The sequence below is a fragment of the Cricetulus griseus genome, chromosome X (assembly GCF_003668045.3).
Source record: "Cricetulus griseus strain 17A/GY chromosome X, alternate assembly CriGri-PICRH-1.0, whole genome shotgun sequence".
Classification (NCBI taxonomy): Eukaryota; Metazoa; Chordata; class Mammalia; order Rodentia; family Cricetidae; genus Cricetulus; species Cricetulus griseus.
The window spans coordinates 884896-903674 of record NC_048604.1 but is presented as its reverse complement, the minus strand read 5'-3'; the positions used below and the strand labels follow the sequence as shown (position 1 = coordinate 903674).

Below are 18779 nucleotides of genomic sequence, written 5' to 3'. Positions count from 1 at the left end.
GGTCCACACATTTGCAAAACAAGCACTTTAACCCACTGAGCCCACTTCATAGCCATGAATCTACTTTTTGATGAAGAAAAAAAAAGATGTCAAGATTTGACTGAGTAGAAGAATTGTTTGTGACAGCCATCTACTCAATCATTTGCACTCAAGTAACATGGGTATGTCATTGCACCTGAGTAAAATTAACTTTGTCATACTTGTAAACTATAATAAAGCCTTTACTCAAATACCCAGTTTTCCAAACATGTTCCTTATTTACATCTAGTGCCTTCAATTAAAATAATAAGAGAGAAATTCAGTCACAATTCCTCCTTATAAAACTTTTATTAATGCCAGAAATGAAATAGTAAAAGTGAAATAAAATTGAAAAATCAGTGTCATTGTAGGTATAGAGATAATATGAAGGGGCGGGGCTAAGGAGATCATTAAGAAGAGGAATGTTTGTGGGCTTCTTCAGTTTGGACACTGAACTACAGGCCATGATGATTCCAGGTCTATTTTTGTGCCTTTATAGGCAGGCTGTGTGTGCCTCAAGCCTCCTTCTTCCCTAAGGAAAGCTTAACTCCTCACCGGTCCTGGGTTTTCGGCTTTCCCAACTTGCAGGCTGAAGGCCTCCTATTCCCCATCCTGCACTGGGAATAAAATAAAAAGGAGCTACAGAAAACAGAATGAAATTAATAACAGCACTGTCCTATTAAATTGGTTCCTAGAGTTCTCAGGAAGGTTCCCACTGCTAAGTGTACAACTAAATCATGTGCATTTGACTCATAGCCTCTGCTATCATTCCTGTAGCAAACACCAGGCCCTAGGTTAGAAATACAGCCCTCTCATTCATATATATATATATATATATATATATATATATATATATATATATATGCTGTCTCCACTAAAAAACAAGATTTAGATGGCATCACTTTGTCTCACTGGTACCTTTCTTAGGAGCATTTGCTGTTTCTAGTTTACAAATTCCTTGTACTTTGTTTCACTGTGCTCTTACGAAACCATCCTTCAGCAATTTTATCAAAGCAGGGCATAAGTGATGTTATCTTTTACCTTGTAAAAGAGTGCCTACTAAGGGCACTCCTGGTTTTTTTTGGTTTTTTGTTTGTTTGTTTGTTTTTTGGTTTTTTCGAGACAGGGTTTCTCTGTATAGCTTTGGACCCTATCCTGGTACTCGCTCTGGAGACCAGGCTGGCCTCGAACTCACAGATATCCGCCTGCCTCTGCCTCCCGAGTGCTGGGATTAAAGGCGTGCGCCACAACACCCGGCAACTCCTGTTTTTAATATATCTGAAAGGGTTGTATTATTTATGTACTAATACTGAAAATACATTCTTAGAAATGAAAATTTGTATATTGTGGGACATTCCCTGATGGCAACTTCAGCTGTAACCTCTATCATCATCCTTGTGTGGTTCTTGACCTTTAGGGTTATAATTTTTCTGCACTAGCTTTTTCCAGGTAATCAAGGATCCAAACACAAGTATCTCATACCTGGGAAACCTTTGCTCCTATCTATAGGCATTGACAGTCTGCAACCCTGGATTCCTGCTTAGGATTTCTGTGATTGTTTATCAGTTACAAGGAGAAGAAGGAAACCCCTCACAGGCTCTGACCTCTGTGTTGTGGTTTGGGGCTGGATATGAGGTCCAAGTGTATTAAGGTCCTTGAACTTGTTTAAAGTACTTGACAATTTCCCTATTTTCCACATTGAAAAAAAGAGATTTATCCACAGCCTTCTGTTTTAAAAATTAAAATGATTTCTTGTATGATATGAAAAATACTTTTGCCATTTATTTTTGTTTGAAGCAGTGTGAAATGTTGACACCCAATGACAAAGCCTACATCTTCTCTGGCTACACTGATCCTCATAGAGCTGGCTGCGTATTTGATCCATCTTCATATATAAGACACAGTAGCAAGGCTGAAGTGGCAGAGCTGGATCTGTTAATTTCTCAGTTCAGTTATATCTTCTATCTGTAAGTGCTCTGAAAGATCAGAAAGAAAATTAACTAACACTCCATTCCCACTGAGACTTTTGTTTTGGGTTCCTCAACCTCCAGAACCATAAAGGAAATGGGCAAATTTCAGTCTCAGGACTTATTCATTTCTCAAGTGGAGGAGAAAACCAGTCAGGAAACCAGTCGAGATGTAAAATAAATAAATAAATATTTTTTCTGGCCATTTTTTATCACTTAAAAACTTTAGTCCTTCATAAGGAAACTAGCAACAATGTATGTCTTCCCTGAGGTGCTAAAAATTTCCCTGCCAGCATCAATCAGCTCACAAAGCAAAGAAATATGTTGATTGCATAGGAGACTATGTGGTCAAGAATGTATTTCTGACTGGCCTCCATAAGGTACTGTAGCATCATACAGAGCCCCTTACTGGAAATGTTTCCCTTTCAAATACTAAAAGCACATGTACAGATTGCCATGAAAAGGTGAAGTGATGGTTCATCTTATGTCTGCAGGCATTTCCTACAGGTCACCGAGACTGACACAATGGTTGTATTTCTTCAGACTTCTCAGCGGTAATATAAGGCAGAAGAATAACACTGCAATAGACAGTCTGGACAACATAAACCTGACATTGTGTCTCAATTCTGTGAGTGATCTTAGGTAATATGTTCACTCTTCTATTTCTTGTTTTTCTTTTATTTAAAGTGAGAGCAATAGTGTCTGCTAGGTCTAGCTTCTGAAGTCTTTTAGAAGATAGGAAACAATACATACAAAAGCATATTCCCAAGCTTCCCTGTCGCACACTTTGCCCAAGCCCACACCTCTCACACTTTGGATTGCCTCTCATCGGTCCACTCCTGCTTGGTGCTCTGGAGAGCTTGTGTCTTCTGCTCATCCACTTGGACATAGTCTACTCTCTGCTCTTCTGAAAGAAGTTTCTGAAGGGGGGAGAACAAAAAGGTTTTAATTTCATCTTAATTTAAATGTTCTTTGGAGGATTAAATTTGCTTCCTCTTCTCCCTACAGAAACTTGATACTGTGTATTGTGTTTGTAAGCATCTTTTTAGTTGTTTGATTTGCTTATATCAATAGGATGCACATGGAAGTGATGCATACTGACACTAAGTAGAAGCATCCTGGAATTCAGTCTCTCTTCTTTTCCTCTGCCAAGAGCCCTAGATTGAAGACTGTAACACAAAAGCCCTGGCCTGCAATAGTCTTTCTCGGTAGCAATAGCTAAATGTTCCTTTGTTGCTATAAGTACCTGAAATTGTCTGCTTTAAGTGGATAGCTTACTCAAACTGATAAATGTGCCATCTCTACTTGTTTCTCTCACTAATCTCACTCACTGACTTTTCTTCAATGCCAGAACAGTGTTTGGGAATGCAAAGAGACACACAAATGAAATCATTCTATACATTCTGTTCAATAGGTTTCTTTTTATCCACAAAGCAATACATTCTTAGTGTGTGAATCGTGACCATCTCATGTTCACATACCATCATCATGAGGCTGTAAAGTGAGTGATATCAGTTAATAGCTAATATCACTTATTTATCACTCAATCCTCACAGTCCTTGATGTGGGTGGCGTTATTTATGATCTCTACTGTATAAAGGAGAATACTACCCAATGGAGTTGAAATTGCATTCAAGGTCATTCACTGAGATCCACTTGAGCTTAGAGCGCCTTTCACCATTCCTTAATAACTAGATAGACTAGTCTATTACTTGTTCCCTAAACAAACCCTTCCTATGCCTCAAGAACCTGTGTGTGCCTCACCCTCATCTCTGCCTGTGGATATTTTCTATAACTTTTAGGGCCCAAAATTAGAAGAGCATGAATATTATGTGTATTTGTGCACAGGCACCCAGAAAAAAATGCCCTAAAGGAAACATACTGGGATTTCATTCTTTCTGGGTGTCAGGATTAAGGTTAATTTTAGGATTTTGACTAAGCTCACATGTACTTCTAAGATCTAAGGAGAGTACCCAAGGAGAAAAACCTAAGCAAAAGTGAAATCACCTGGTATTTGTTCCTACCTGCTGCACAGGGGCTGGTGATGCTGAATTGAAGTCCAGGGCCAAATAATCCAGGCTGAATTTCTTTGTCCAAGTAACAGCACTACTACTCATGGAATTGTCTGTTCTGTATTCTTCCTAGGAACCAACATCAGAAGACAGATCAATAATGAATAGCTAGGGTGCATGTGGGAAAGCAAGCTACTTTGGGCTTCATCCAAGCAGCTGTTGCCAGATCATAAGAGGGTGATCCGAGGCCTACACATTTGAGTAAATGTTGACATTTCAGCTGGGCATGGTGCCTTCTGCCTTTAATCCCAGCACTTGGGAGGTAGAGGCAGGAGGATCTCTTGGAGTTTGAAGCAGGCCTGGTCTACAGAGTGAGTTCCAGGACAGCCAGGGCTACAGAGAGAAACCCTGTCTTAAACAAATGAGTAGACATTTCATACACAGTGCAGTAAGGACTTAGAAGCACTTGTTGCCAAGTCCAGATTTTTAATGTGGGTTCTGGGGATCTAAATACAAATCCTCTTGTCAAGTACTTCTAATCTGTTGATGTTCTTGATTAACATAATAGATATCCCTAGCTAATTATTTTAATAGCTCATCATACTGAGCATTGGTAATGATAGTCTTTTTTCTTCAGATTTTTTTATTTGAATTAGAAACAGGATTGTTTTACACGACAATCCCAGTTCCCTTCTCCCTCCCGTCCTCCTCTACTACTCCCCCAACTGAAACCCTACCTATCGCATATCCTTTCTGCTCCCCAGGGAGGGTGAGGCCTTCCATAGGGTGTCATCAGAGTCTATCGTATCCTTTTGGATAGGGCCTAGGCCCACCCCCGTGTGTCTTGGCTCAGGGAGTATTCCTCTATGTGGGATGAGCTCCCCAAGTCCACACCTATGCTAGGGATAAATACTGATCTACTACAGGAGGTCAGGTAGATTTCTGAGGTTTCCTCACTGAGACCCATGTTCCTAGGGTCTGGATCCGTCCCATACTGGTATTCCAGTAATCAGTCTGGGGAGCAAGAGTTCCCCGATGTTCAGGTCAGCTGCTTCTGTGGGTTTCACCAGCCTGGTCTGAACCCCTGTGCTCTTCATTCATCCTTCTCTGAATCTGGTTTCCAGTTCAGTTCAGTGATTAGTTGTGGGTGTCTGCTTCTACTTCCACCAGCTGCTGGATGAGGGCTATAGGATGGCATATAAGCCAGTCATCAATCTCATAATCAGGAGAGGGCATTTAAGGTAGCCTCTCCTCTGTTGCTTAGATTGTTAGTTGGTGTCATCTTTGTAGATCTCCAGACATTTCCCTAGTGCCTTATTTCTCAGTAAACCTAAAATGTCTCCCTCTATTATGGTATCTCCTTTCTTGTTTTCTTCTATTCTTCCCCTGACTCAACCTTTCTGCTCCCTCATGTCCTCCTCACCCCTCCTCTTCTCCCCTTCTCATTCTCCTAGCTCCCTCCCCCCTCTTCCCACGCTCCCAATTTGCTCAGGGGATCTTGACCCTTTCTCCTTCTCCAGGGGACCATGTATGTCTCCTTAGGGTCCTCCTTGTTTACTAGCTTCTCTGGCAGTGTGGATTGTAGGCTGGTAATCCTTTACTCTATGTCTAAAATCCACATATGAGTGAGTACATACCATGTTTGTCTTTTTGCAATTGGGTTACCTTGCTCAGAATGGTTTCTTCTAATTCCATCCATTTTCCTGCAAATTTCAAGATTCCATTGTTTTTTTTTTTCTGCTGAGTAGTACTCCATTGTGTAAATATACCACATTTTTTCTATCCATTCTTTGGTTGAGGGGCATCTAGTCTGCTTCCAGGTTCTGGCTATTACAAATAGTGCTACTCTGAACATCGTTGAACAGATGTCCTTGTTGTAGGAATGTGCTTCTTTTGGGTATATGCCTAGGAGTGGAATTGCTGGATCTTGTGGTAGACTGATTCCCATTTTGTTAAGGAGTCGCCATACAGATTTCCAAAGTGGCTGTACAAGTTGACACTCCCACCAACAGTGGAGAAGTGTTCCCTTTTCTCCACATCTTCTCCAACATGAACTGTCATTGGTGTTTTTGATTTTAGCCATTCTGACAGGAGTAAGATGGTATCTCACAGTTGTTTTGATTTGCATTTCCCTGATGGCTAAGGATGTTGAACACTTTCTTATGTGTCTTTCAGCCAATTAAGATTCCTCTATTGAGAATTGTCTATTGTTTAGTTCTGTACCCCACTTTTTAATTGGATTGTTTGGTGTTTTGGAGACTAGCTTCTTGAGATCTTTGTATATTTTGGAGATCTGTCAGATGTGGGGGTTGGTAAATATATTTTCCCAGTCTGTGGGCTGCCGTTTTGTCTTCCTGATGATGTCCTTTGTCTTACAGAAACTTCTCAGTTTCAGGAGTTCCCATTTATCAATTAATTGTTGCTCTCGGTGTCTGTGCTTCTGGTGTAACGTTCAGGAAGCAGTCTCCTGTACCAATTAACTCAAGGGTATTTCCCACTTTGTCTTCTAATAGGTTCAGTGTAGCTGGATTTATGTTGAGGTCTTTGATCCATTTTGACTTAAGATCTGTGCAAGATGATAAGCTTGGGTCTATCTGCAGTTTTCTACATTTCCTCAACCAGTTACGCCAGCCCCATTTGTTGAAGAAGTTCTCTTTGTTCCATTATATAAATTTGGATTGCTTGTCAAAATTAAGGTGTTCGTAGGTGTGGGGGTTAATATCAGGGTTTTCAACTCTATTCCATTGGTCTACCTGTCCATTTTTATGCCAATACTAAACTGTTTTCAGGACTATAGCTCTGTAATAGAGCTTGAAGTCAGGGATGGTGATGCCTCCAGAAATTCCTTTACTGTACAGGGTTGTTTTGGCTATCCTGGGTCTTTTGTTTCTCCCTATAATGTTGAGAATTGTTCTTTCAAGGTCTGTGAAGAATTGTGTTGCGATTTTTATGGGAATTGCATTGAATCTGTAGATTGCTTTTGGCAAGATTGCCATTTTTACTATGTTGATCCTACCTATCCAAGAGCATGGGAGATCTTTCCATTTTCTGGTATCTTCTTCAATTTCTTTTTTTAGAGACTCAAAATTCTTATAGTATAGGCCTTTCACTTTTTTGGTTAGTGTTACCCCCAGGTATTTTATGTTGTTTATGGCAATTGTAAAGGGTGATGTTTCTCTGATTTCTTTCTCCACCAATGTATCATCGGTATATAGTAGGGCTACAGAATTTTTTGAGTTAATCTTGTATCCTGCCTTTTTGCTGAAGGTGTTTATCAGCTGTAAGAGTTCCCTGGTAGAGTTTTTCGGTTCACTAATGTAGATTATCATATCATCTACAAACGGTGAACGCTTGACTTCTTCCTTTCCAATTTGTATTCCCTTGGTCTCCTTTTGTTGTCTTATTGCTCTAGCTAGAACTTCAAGGACAACATTGAAGAGGTATGGAGAGAGGGGACAGCCTTGTGTTGTCCGCTATTTTAGAGGAATTTCATTGAGTTTCTCTCCATTTAATTTGATGTTGGCTGTTGGCTTGCTGTATATTGCTTTTATTATGTTGAGGTATGTTCCTGTTATCCCTGATTTCTCCAAGACCTTTATCATGAAGGTGTGTTGGATTTTGTCAAAGGCTTTTTCAGTATCTAGTGAGATGACCATGTGGTTTTTTAACTCAGTCTATTTTATGGTGGATTCCATTGATGGATTTTCATATGTTGAACCATCCTTGCATCCCTGGGATGAAGCCTACTTGATCATGGTGGATGATTTCTCTGATGTGTTCTTGGATTCAATTTACCAGTATTTTTTCTTTTTATTTATTTTTTAGCTTATATATATGTATATATTTATATTTATATAAAAAGAGCAATAATGGCAATATGTTATGCATCAAAAGTAGCAACAGCTTTTCCAGGTTCTGTAGTCCTTTGAACAAAATTGTAGAGACATCCAGCACACTCCATTTAAAAAAAAACAAACAAAAAAACAAACAAACAACAACAACAAAAAAGTAAAAAACAAAATCCCAGAAGACAGCACAGTTCTGTTACTCTTGTGGTACTTGGGACCATTTTTTTTTGATTTGCCAGTATTTTATTGAGAATTTTTGCATCAATGTTCATGGGGGATATTGGTCTGTAGTTCTCTTAGTTGTGTCTTTGTGTGGCTTGGGTATCAAGGTTATTGTAGCCTCATAAAAAGAGTTTGGCAATGCCCCTTCTGCTTCCATTTTGTGGAACAATTTGAGGAGCATTGGTATTAGCTCTTCTTTGAATTTCTGGTAGAATTCTGCACTAAAGCCATCTGGCCCTGGGCTTTTTTTGGTTGGGAGACTTTTAATTACTGCTTCTGTTTCCTTAGAGGTTATAGGTCTGTTTAAGTTGCTTATCTGTTCTGGATTCAATTTTTTAAGTGATATCTGTCTGGAAAATTGTCCATTTCCTTTAAATTTTCAAATTTTGTGGAGTACAGGTTTTCAAAGTATGACCTGAAGATTCTCTGGATTTCTTCAGTGTCCGTTGTTATGTCCCCCTTTTCATTTCTGATTTTGTTAATTTGCATGTTCTCTCTGCCTTTTGGTTAGTTTGGATAAATGTTTGTCCATCTTGCTGATTTTCTCAAAGAACCAACTCTTTGTTACATTGATTCTTTGAATTGTTTTCTTTGTTTCGCCTTTATTGATTTCTGCCCTCAGTTTAATTATTTCCTGGCATCTACTCATTCAGGGTGAATTTGCTGCCATTTGTTCTAGAGTTTTCAGCTGTGATGTCAACTCTCTGGTGTGACTATTCTCTAGTTTCTTCATGTGAGCACTTAGAGCTATGAACTTTCCTCTTAGTACTGCTTTCAAAGTGTCCCATAAATTTGAGTATGTTGTGTCTTCATTTTCATTGAATTCTAGGAAGTCTTTAATTTCTTTCTTTATTTCTTCCTTGACCCAGGCATGGTGCAATTGCGTGTTGTTCAATTTCCATGAGTTGGTAGGTTTTCTGCAATTTATTTTGTTTTTGATTTCTAACTTTAAAGCATGGTGGTCTGATACGACACAGGGGATTATTCCATTTTTTTTGTACCTGTTGAGGTTTGCTATGTTGCTGGTTATGTGGTGGATTTTTGAGAAGGTTCCATGTGATGCTGAAAAGAAGGTATATTCTTTTGTGTTTGGATGGAAAGTTCTATAGATGCCTGTTAATACCAATTGGGTCATAACTTCTGTTAGTTCCTTTGTCTCTTTGTTAAGTTTCTGTCTGGTGGTCCTGTCCAGTGGTGAGAGTGGGGTGTTGAAGTCTCCCTTTATAACTGTGTGAGGTCGTATTTGTGATTTGAGTTTTAATAATGTTTCTTTTAAGAATGTTGGTGCCTTTGTATTTAGGGTATAGATATTTAGAATTGAGACTTCTTCCTGATGGAGTTTTCCTGTGATGAATATGAACTGACCTTCTTCATCTCTTCTGATTGATTATAGTTTGAAGTCTAATTTGTTAGATACTAGGATAGCTACCCCAGCTCATTTTTGGGTCCATTTGATTGGAATATCTTATCCCTACCCTTTACTCTGAGGTAATGTCTATCTTTGAATTCAAGGTGTGTTTCTTGTATGCAGCAGAAGGATGGATTCTGTCTTTGTATCCAATCTGTTAGCCTGTGTCTTTTTATAGGTGAGTTAAGACCACTAATATTGAGGGAAATTAAGGTCCATTGAGTGTTTATTCTTGTTTGTTTTCAATTTGTTGTTGGTAGTGGTATTGTATGTGGATTTACCCTTCTTTTTATTTTGGTTTTTTGTAAAGTGGGATTATCTGTTGCCTACGTTTATATGTGTAGTTAATTTCCTTAGGTTGGAGTTTCCCTTCCAGTACTTTCTGTAGGGCTGAATTAGTGGTTACATATTGTTTAAATCTGGTTTTGTCCTGGAATATCTTGTTTTTTCCATTTATAGTGATTGAAAACTTTGCTGGGTATAGTAGTCTGGGCTGGCATCCGTGTTCTCTTAGAGGTGGTAGAATATCTATCCAGGTCCTTCTGGCTTTCAGAGTTTCCATGGAGAAGTCTGGTGTAATTCTGATAGGTTTGCCCTTGTATGTTACTTGGCCTTTTTCCCTTGCTGCTCTTAATATTCTTTCATTATTCTGTACGTTTGGTGTTTTAATTATTATGTGACGAGGGGACTTTCTTTTGTGGTCTACTCTATTTGGTGTTCTGTAGGCTTCTTTTAATTTCATTGGCATGTCTTTCTTCAGGTTGGGAAGGTTTTCTTCTATGATTTTGTTGAACATGTTTTCTGCACCTTTGAGTTGGGTTTCTTCACCTTCTATACCTATTATCCTTAGGTTTGGTCTTTTATTTATTTATTTATTTATTTATTTATTTATTTATTTATTATTTATTTGGTTTTTCGGGACAGGGCTTCTCTGTGTAGCTTCGGAGCCTATCCTGGCACTCTCTCTGGAGACCAGGCTGGCCTCGAACTCACAGAGATCTGCCTGCCTCTGCCTCCCAAGTGCTGGGATTAAAGGTGTGCGCCACCAATGCCCAGCCTGGTTTGGTCTTATCATGGTGACCCATATTTCCTGGATATTTTGTGTTAAGGATTTGTTGGACTTTGATTTTCTTTGCTTGATGAATTTATTTCCTCTAGTTTATCTTCAGCATTTGAGATTCTATCTTCCATCTCTTGTATTCTGTTGGTTATGTTTGTATCTGTGGTTCCTGATTGTTTACTCAGCTTTTCCACTTCCAGCATTCCCTCAGTTTGTATTTTCTTTATTGTCTCTGTTTCAGTTTTCAGGTCCTGAACTGTTTCCTTCAGCTGTTTAATTGTATTTTCTTGGCTTTTTTGGCTTCCTTGATTTCTTGCATCTTTTGGTTTGTATTTTCTTCCATTTCTCTGAAGGATTTTCTGATTTCCTCTCTTAGGGTCTCTATCACCTGCATGAAGTTGTTTTTAAGGTTGCTCTCTTCTGCTTCTTCTGTGTTGGGATAACCAGATCTTGCTGCTGTAGAGTCCTTAGACTCTGGTAGTGTCATATTGGTTTTCCTGTTGTTGGATGTGTTCTTATATTGTCGTCTTCCCATCTTGTCTTCCAGTGGGTACAGGTGGTGTCACTTCTTTTCCTGGTGTGTATGGGCCGGGTGTTGTCTTCAGGTGGGTGCAATTGGCTCCAATACTCTGCAGGGTCTCAAGGTGGGTGCAGGCAGATTTGAGGCGCTCGCTCTCCAGGTGGGTGAGAGCAGGACTGGTACAGAGATGTCAACAGACTCTGGGTTGCTTGGTCCTTAGGGGTTAAGTCGTCCTGTTTGCAGACCCTTGGGCAGGAGTTCCCAGAGTGGGCAGGCAGAAGTTGGGCCCAAGTCGGGGGTCAAAGCAGCTCACCTCTGCACTCTGCACTGCCTGGCGGAGGAATAGCCCAGTGATCTCAGCAGAATTAGGGTCTCTGGGTCCTCAGGGACCAATTCAGTCTGCCTGCAGACCCTGGGGTGGGATTTCCCAGAGTGGGCAGGCGAAAGTTGGGTCCAAGGCAGGGGCTGAAGCAGCTCACCTCTGCCGTATATTGGGCCCAGGATAGGGTAATGATATTTTTTAAAAAAGGTTTCTACTTATAGAACTGTTGTAGAATATTAGTTGAAAATATATTACATTCAGTTATGCTGTGGAACATTTGTTTGAATGATGCAAAGATGTGTTGCATTCTTTTATGTTGCATTTGTTTAACTCTGCGAAGCTGTGTTACTTTGCCTGTCTAAAACACCTGATTGGACTAATAAAGAGATGAACCACCAATAGCAAGGCAGAAGAAAGGATAGGTGAGGCAGGCAGAGAGAATAAATAGGAGAAATACGGGATTAAAGGATCAAAGATCGAAGGGCAAGAGCGAGAAAAGGAGGAAGGATGCTGGGGGCCAGCCACCCAGTCACACAACCAGACATGGAGTAAGCAGTAAAGAAAAGTATATAGAAATTGTTTTCACAGCCATAATGATGTACCCATACTATGGCTTGTACAAAGCAGGCTGCCCGAAAATCCACTGGTGGTAAAGCACCCAGGAAACAACTGGCTGCAAAAGCTGTCTGCAAGAGTGTGCCCTCTACTGGAGGAGTGAAGAAACCTCATTGTTACAGGCCTGGTACTGTGACACTGTTAAATCAGACACTATCAGAAATCTACTGAACTTCTGATTCGAAACCTCCCTTCTTATTTTAAAGATTTATTTATTATGTATATAGCATTCTGTCTGCTTGTATGCCACACACCCGGAGAAGGCACCAGATCTCATTACAGATGGTTGTGAGCCACCTTGAGGTTGCTGGGAATTGAACTCAGGACCTCTTGAAGAGAAATGGAAGAAAAAACAAACAAAAATTCCAGAAATGGAGGAAAAGACAAACCAAAAAATGAAAGATAAAGAAATCAAGGAAAGCCAAGATAAAACAACTAAACAAGTGAAGGAAAAAATTTTCAAACAGTTCAAGGCCTGAAAGATGAAATAGAGGCAATAAAAAAATACAATCTAAGTGAATGCTTAAAATAGAAAAGCTGAGTAAATGATCAGGAACAACAGATGCAAGCATAACCAACAGAATACAAGAGATGGAAGAGAGAATCTCAGTCATTGAAGATACAGTAGGAGAAATAGATTCATTGACCAAAGAAAATCCTAAGTCCAACAAATCCCTAACACAAAGTATCCAGAATATGTGGGACACCGTGAAAAGACCAAAACTAAGAATAATAGTTATAGAAGAATGTGAAGAAACCCAACTCAAAGGTACAGAAAACATATTCAACAAAATCATAGAAGAAAACTTTCCCACCTAAAGAAAGACATGCTAATGAAAGTACAAGAAGCTTACAGAACACCAAATAGAATGGACCACAAAAATATCCCCTCGCTGCATAACAATCAAAACACCAAACATACAGAAGAAAGAATATTAAGAGCAGCAAAGGAAAGAGGCCAAATAATATATAAAGGCAGACTTATCAGAATTACATCTGACTTCTCCAAGGAAATCAGCCAGAAGGTCCCGGATAGATATTATACAAACACTAAGAGACCACACATGCCAGCCCAAACTATTATACCCAGCAAAGATTTCAATCACTATAGATGGAGAAAACAAGATATTCCATGACAAAACAAGATCAAGACAATATGTGTGCACTAATCCAGCCCTACAGAAAGCACTGGAAGGAAAACTCCAACACAAGGAAGTTAACTACACTCACAAAAACATAGGCAATAGAAAATCCCACTTTACCAAAAGCCAAAAGAAAAAAAAGGGGGGAGGAATCCACACAAAATACCAACACCATCAACAAATCCAAATCAAACAAGAATTAACAATCAATGGTCATTAATATTCTTCAATATCAACGGTCTTGACTCGCTTATAAAAAGACACAGGCTAACAGAATGGATACGAAGACAGAATCCATCCTTTTGCTACATACAAGAAACACACCTCAACTTCAAAGACAGACATTACCTCAGAGTAAAGGGTTGGGAAAAGATTTTCCAATCAAATGGACCCAATAAACAAGCTGGTGTAGCAATCCTAATATCTAACAAAATAGACCTCAAACTCTCAAGAGATGAAGAAGGTCATTTCATACTCATCACAAGAGAAATCTATCAAGATTAAGTCTCAATTCTGAACATCTATGACCCAAATAAAAAGGCACCCACATTCGTAAAAGAAACATTACAAAAATTCAAAACACACATAAAACCTCATACACTTATAGTGGGAGACTTCAACACAACACTCTCACCACTAGACAGGACCAAAGGCAGAAACTTAACAAAGAAACAAAGGAACTAACAGAAGTTATGACCCAATTGGGTTAAACAGACATCTATAGAACATTCCATCCAAACACAAAAGAATATACATTCTCTTCAGCGCCAATTGGAACCTTCTCTAAAGTTGACCACATAATCATCAACATAGCAATCCTCACCAGATGAAAAAAATTGGACTAATCCCCAGAATCTTATTGGATCACCATGGTTTAAAGTCAGAATTAACAACAATACATTGCAGAAACCCTACAAACTCATGAAAATTGAACAAAAAGCAATTGCACCATTCTTGAGTCAAGAAAGAAATAAGAAAAGAAATTAAAGACTTCCTAGAATTCAATGAGAATAAAGACACAACATACCAAAACTTATGGGACACTTTGAAAGCAGTGCTAAGAGGAAAGTTCATAACACTAAGTGCCCACATGAAGAAACTAGAGAATAATCACACTAGAAAATTAACATCCCAACTGAAAGATCTAGAACAAAAAGAAGCAAACTCACACAGGAGGAGTAGATAACAGTAAATAGTCAAATTGAGGGCTGAAATCAATAAACTAGGAACAACGAAAATAATACAAAGAATCAATGAAACAAAGAGTTGGTTCTTTGAGAAAATCAGCAAGATGGACAAACCTTTATCCAAACTAACCAAAAGGCAGAGAGAGAACCTGCAAATTAACAAGATCAGAAATAAAAAGGGGGACATATCAATGGACACTGAGGAAATCCTGAGAATATTCAAGTCATACTTTGAAAACCTGTACTCCACAAAATTTGAAAATTTAAAGGAAATGGACAATTTTCTGGATACATATCACTTACCAAAATTAAATCAAAAATAGGCAAGCAATTTAAATAGACCTATTGCCACCAATGAAATAGAAGCAATCATCAAAAATCTCCCCACCAAAAAATTGCTTCAGTGCAGAATTCTACCAGAAATTCAAAGAACAGCTACTACCAATACTTCTCAAAGTGTTCAACACAAAAGAAGCAGAAGAGTCATTGTCAAACTCTTTTTAGGAGATGATAATTGCCTTGGTACACAAAGACACAACTAACAAAGAGAACCATAGACCAATATCCCTCATGAACATTGATGCAAAAATACTAAATAAAAACTGGCAAATCTATTCCAAGAACACATTAGAACAATCATCCACCATGACCAAGTAGGTTTCATCCCAGTGATGCAGGGATGATTTACCATATGAAAATCCATCAATATAATCCGCCATATAAACAAACTGAAAAAGAAAAACAGCATGATCATCTCACTAGATGCTGAAAAAGCCTTTGACAAAATCCAACACCTCTTCATGATAAAGGTCTCGGAGAGACCAGGAATAACAGGAACATACCTAAACATAATAAAAGCAATATACAGCAAACCAACAGCCAACACCAAACTAAATAGAGAGAAACTCAATGAGATTCCTCTAAAATCAGGAACAAGATAAGGCTGTCCACTCTCTCCATATCTTTTCAAAATGGTGCTTGAAGTTCTAGCTTGAGCAATAAGACAACAAAAGGAGACCAAGGGAATACAAATTGGAAAGGAAGAACTCAAACTTTCACTATTTGCAGATGATATGATAGTTTACATACCTGACCTGAAAAATTCTACCAGGGAACTCCTACAGCTGATAAACACCTTCAGCAAAGTGACAGGATACAAGATTAACTCAAAAAATCAGTAGCCCTACTATATACAGACAATAAATGGATTGAGAAAGAAATCAGAGGATATATCCTTTTACAATAGCCACAAACAACATAAAATATCTTGAAGTAACTCTAAACAAACAAGTGAAAGACCTGTATAGCAAGAACTTTGAGTCTTTATAGAAAGAAATTAAAGAAGACACCAGAAAATAGAGAGATCCCCCATGCTCTTGGATAGGTAGGATCAACTTATTAAAAATGGCAATCTTACCAAAATAATCTACAGATTCAGTGCAATCCTTATCAAAATACTGGTACAATTCTTCACAGACCTTCACAGAACAATACTCAACTTTATATGGAAAAACACAAAACCCAGGATAGCCAAAACATCCCTGTACGATAAAGGAACCATCTCTTGTTCCTAATCAAGCTCTATTATAGAGATATAGTCTTGAAAACAGCCTTTTTTGCACAAAATAGACAGGTAGACCAATGGAATCAAATTGAAAACTCTGATATTAACCTACACACCTAAGAACACCTGATTTTTTTTACAAAGAAGCTAAAATTATACAATGGAAAAAAGAAAGCATCTTCAACAAATGGTGCTGGCATAACTGGATTCTGACATGTGGAAGATAGATCCTTATCTATCACCATGCACAAAACATTAGTACAAATGGATCAAAGACCTCAACATAAATCCAACCACACTGAACCTCTTAGAAGAGAAAGAAGGTGGTACCCTCGAAAAAATTGGTACAGGAGACTACTTCCTGAGCATAATATCAGGAGCACAGACACTGAGATCAGCAATTAATAAATGGGACCTCCTGAAACTGAGAAGCTTTTGTAAGGCAAAGGACACAGTCAACAAAACAAATTGGCAGCCTACAGAATGGGAAAAGATCTTTACCAACCCCACATCTGACAGAGGGCTGGTTTCCAAAATATATAAAGAACTCAAGAAGCTAGTCACCAAAACAGCAACTAATCAAATTAAAAAGTCGGTACAGAACTAAATGGAGAATTCTCAATAGAGGAATGTAAATGGCTGAAAGACACTTAAGAAAGTGATCAACATCCTTAGCCATCAGGGAAATGCAAATCAAAACAACTGTGAGATACCATCTTACTCCTGTCAGAATGGCTAAAATCAAAAACAGCAATGACAGTTTATGCTGGAGAGGATGTGGAGAAAGGAGAACACTCCTCCACTGCTGGTAGGAGTGCCAACTTGTACAGCCACTTTGGAAATCAATATGGCAGTTCCTTAGGAAAATGGAATCAGTCTACCACAAGATCCAGCAATTCCACTCTTAGGCATATATCCAAAAGATGCACATTCATACAACAAGGACATCTGTTCAAACATGTTCATAGAAGCATTAGTTGTAATAGCCAGAACTGGAAGCCCCTAGATGCCCCTCAACTGAAAAATGGATAGAGAAAATGTGGTACATTTACACAATGGAGTACTACTCAGAGGAAAATAAAAGCCAATGGAATCTTGAAATTCTCAGGCAAATGGATGGAACTAGAAGAAACCATTCTGAGTGAGATAACCGAGTCACAGAAAGACAGGCATTGTATGCATTCACTCATATTTGATTTTTAGACATAGAGTAAAGTGCTGCCAGCCTGCAGCCCAGGATGCTGGAGAGTCAGGTAAACAAGGAGGACCCTAAGAGAGACATACATGGTCCCCTTGAGAAGGGGAAAGGGACAAGATATCCTGAGCAAATTGGGAGCATGGGGGGAGAGGGAGCTAGAGGAAAGAGAAAGGGAGAAGAGGACATGAGAGAGCAAGAAGATCAAGTTGAGGGAAGAATAGAGGAGAGCAAAAAAATAGATACCATAATAGAGGGAGACATTATCGTTTTAAAGAGAATTCTGGCACTAGGGATATGTCCAGAGATCTACAAAGCTGACCCCAACTAACAATCTAAGCAATAGTCGAGAGGCTACCTGAAATGCCCTTCTCTGATAATGGTATTGATGACTAACTTATATGCCATCCTAGAGCCTTCATCCAGTAGCTGATGGAAGCAGAGGCAGACACCCACAGCTAAACACTGAGCTGAACTCTGGAATCCAGTTGCAGTGAGGGAGGAATGATGAGCAAAGGGGTCAAGACCAGGCTGGAGAAACCCACAGAAACAGCTGACCTGAACAAGGAGTTGCTCATGGACCCCAGACGGATAGCTGGGAAACCAGCATAGGACTGATCCAGACCCTCTGAAGGACAACATGAGTTTGGAGGTCAGGACAATCTATGGGGCCTCTGGTAGTGGACCAGTATTTATCCTTACTACACGAATGGACTTAAGTAGCCCACTCTACATAGAGGGATGCTCTCTCAGTCTAGACACACTGGGGAGGGTCCAGGCCCCTGCTCCAAAAGTTAGGACAGACTTTGAAGATCCCCATTGAAGGCCTCATCCTCCCTGGGGAGCAGAAAGGGGTTGGGATAGGGGGTGGGGAGCAGGGGAGGACAGGAGGGAGAGGAAACTGGGATTAACATATAAAGGAAGCTTGTTTCTAATTTAAAATTGGTCTAATTACAATTATAAAAATAAAAAAGGTCCTAGGTGACCTTTGACCTCTGTTCCTTTCCAAGGAAATGGGAAGACTGAATAGATTTATTTTTATCAAGCACTGAAGTATGCCAGAGAATTTTGAATATAAACACATAGTTTTTCAGAGTGAGTAGGAAATACCTCACTGTGTAGTTGTCCCGTGCTTGTACCTCAGTGTATAGAAAAGTACCCTTTGAGAAGCAGAGAATTGCAACTGTTCCCAGGTGCATAATGTAGTAGAAATTAATTATTAACAACACTGTAAGTCAGAGATAGAGACTTGAAGGTGACTATAGCTAAATGAATATTATATGGGAGAAGAAAGGTGATTATAGATGAAAATGTCATAATGAAACTTAATGTTTTGTGTAAATAATGGCTGCTATTTTTGTAAAAAATAAATATTAAAACCACACTGAGATATCACTGTACACCTATTAGAATTTCTGGATTTTTAAAATTTGGTAATTCCAAGCATGTAGAAAAGGATGTAGAAACACTGAGGCTGTCATACTTTACTAGCAGGAGGGTAAAATGCTGCAGTCACTATGCCAGTATCTTATAAAATATGCTTTAGAAAGTGTCTTATAAAGATACAAATGTACTTTATAAAGTATCTTACAAAGTTAAATGTACATTTGATGAAATAATATGTGTATTGATGAGAAGGGTTCTATAGGTGAGGAGTGGATGATCCACGTGTCACTACCACAGGGTAATAATGAGACCA

At 39.0% G+C, this 18779-nt stretch overlaps 1 protein-coding gene across 6 annotated transcripts in view; it reads right to left on the bottom strand.

Annotated features, from left to right (window-relative positions):
• Nucleotides 1-308: 308 nt before the first annotated feature.
• Nucleotides 309-18779, bottom strand: part of Gab3 (GRB2 associated binding protein 3) — a 136353-nt gene continuing 117882 nt past the window's right edge. For 2 of the 6 annotated variants that reach the window (XM_027432524.2, XM_035450167.1), the window contains exons 9-11: nucleotides 4010-4126; nucleotides 2789-2905; nucleotides 309-630 (exon numbers count right to left, since the gene is read on the bottom strand). In XM_027432524.2, the coding sequence (XP_027288325.1) occupies nucleotides 2792-2905; nucleotides 4010-4126 (231 nt within the window). In that variant the 3' untranslated portion in view covers nucleotides 309-630; nucleotides 2789-2791. Of the gene's footprint in view, nucleotides 636-871; nucleotides 1995-2788; nucleotides 2906-4009; nucleotides 4127-18779 lie in introns of those variants that run through there. The other 4 variants (XM_027432521.2, XM_027432522.2, XM_027432523.2 and 1 more) reach the window with 3 other exon arrangements.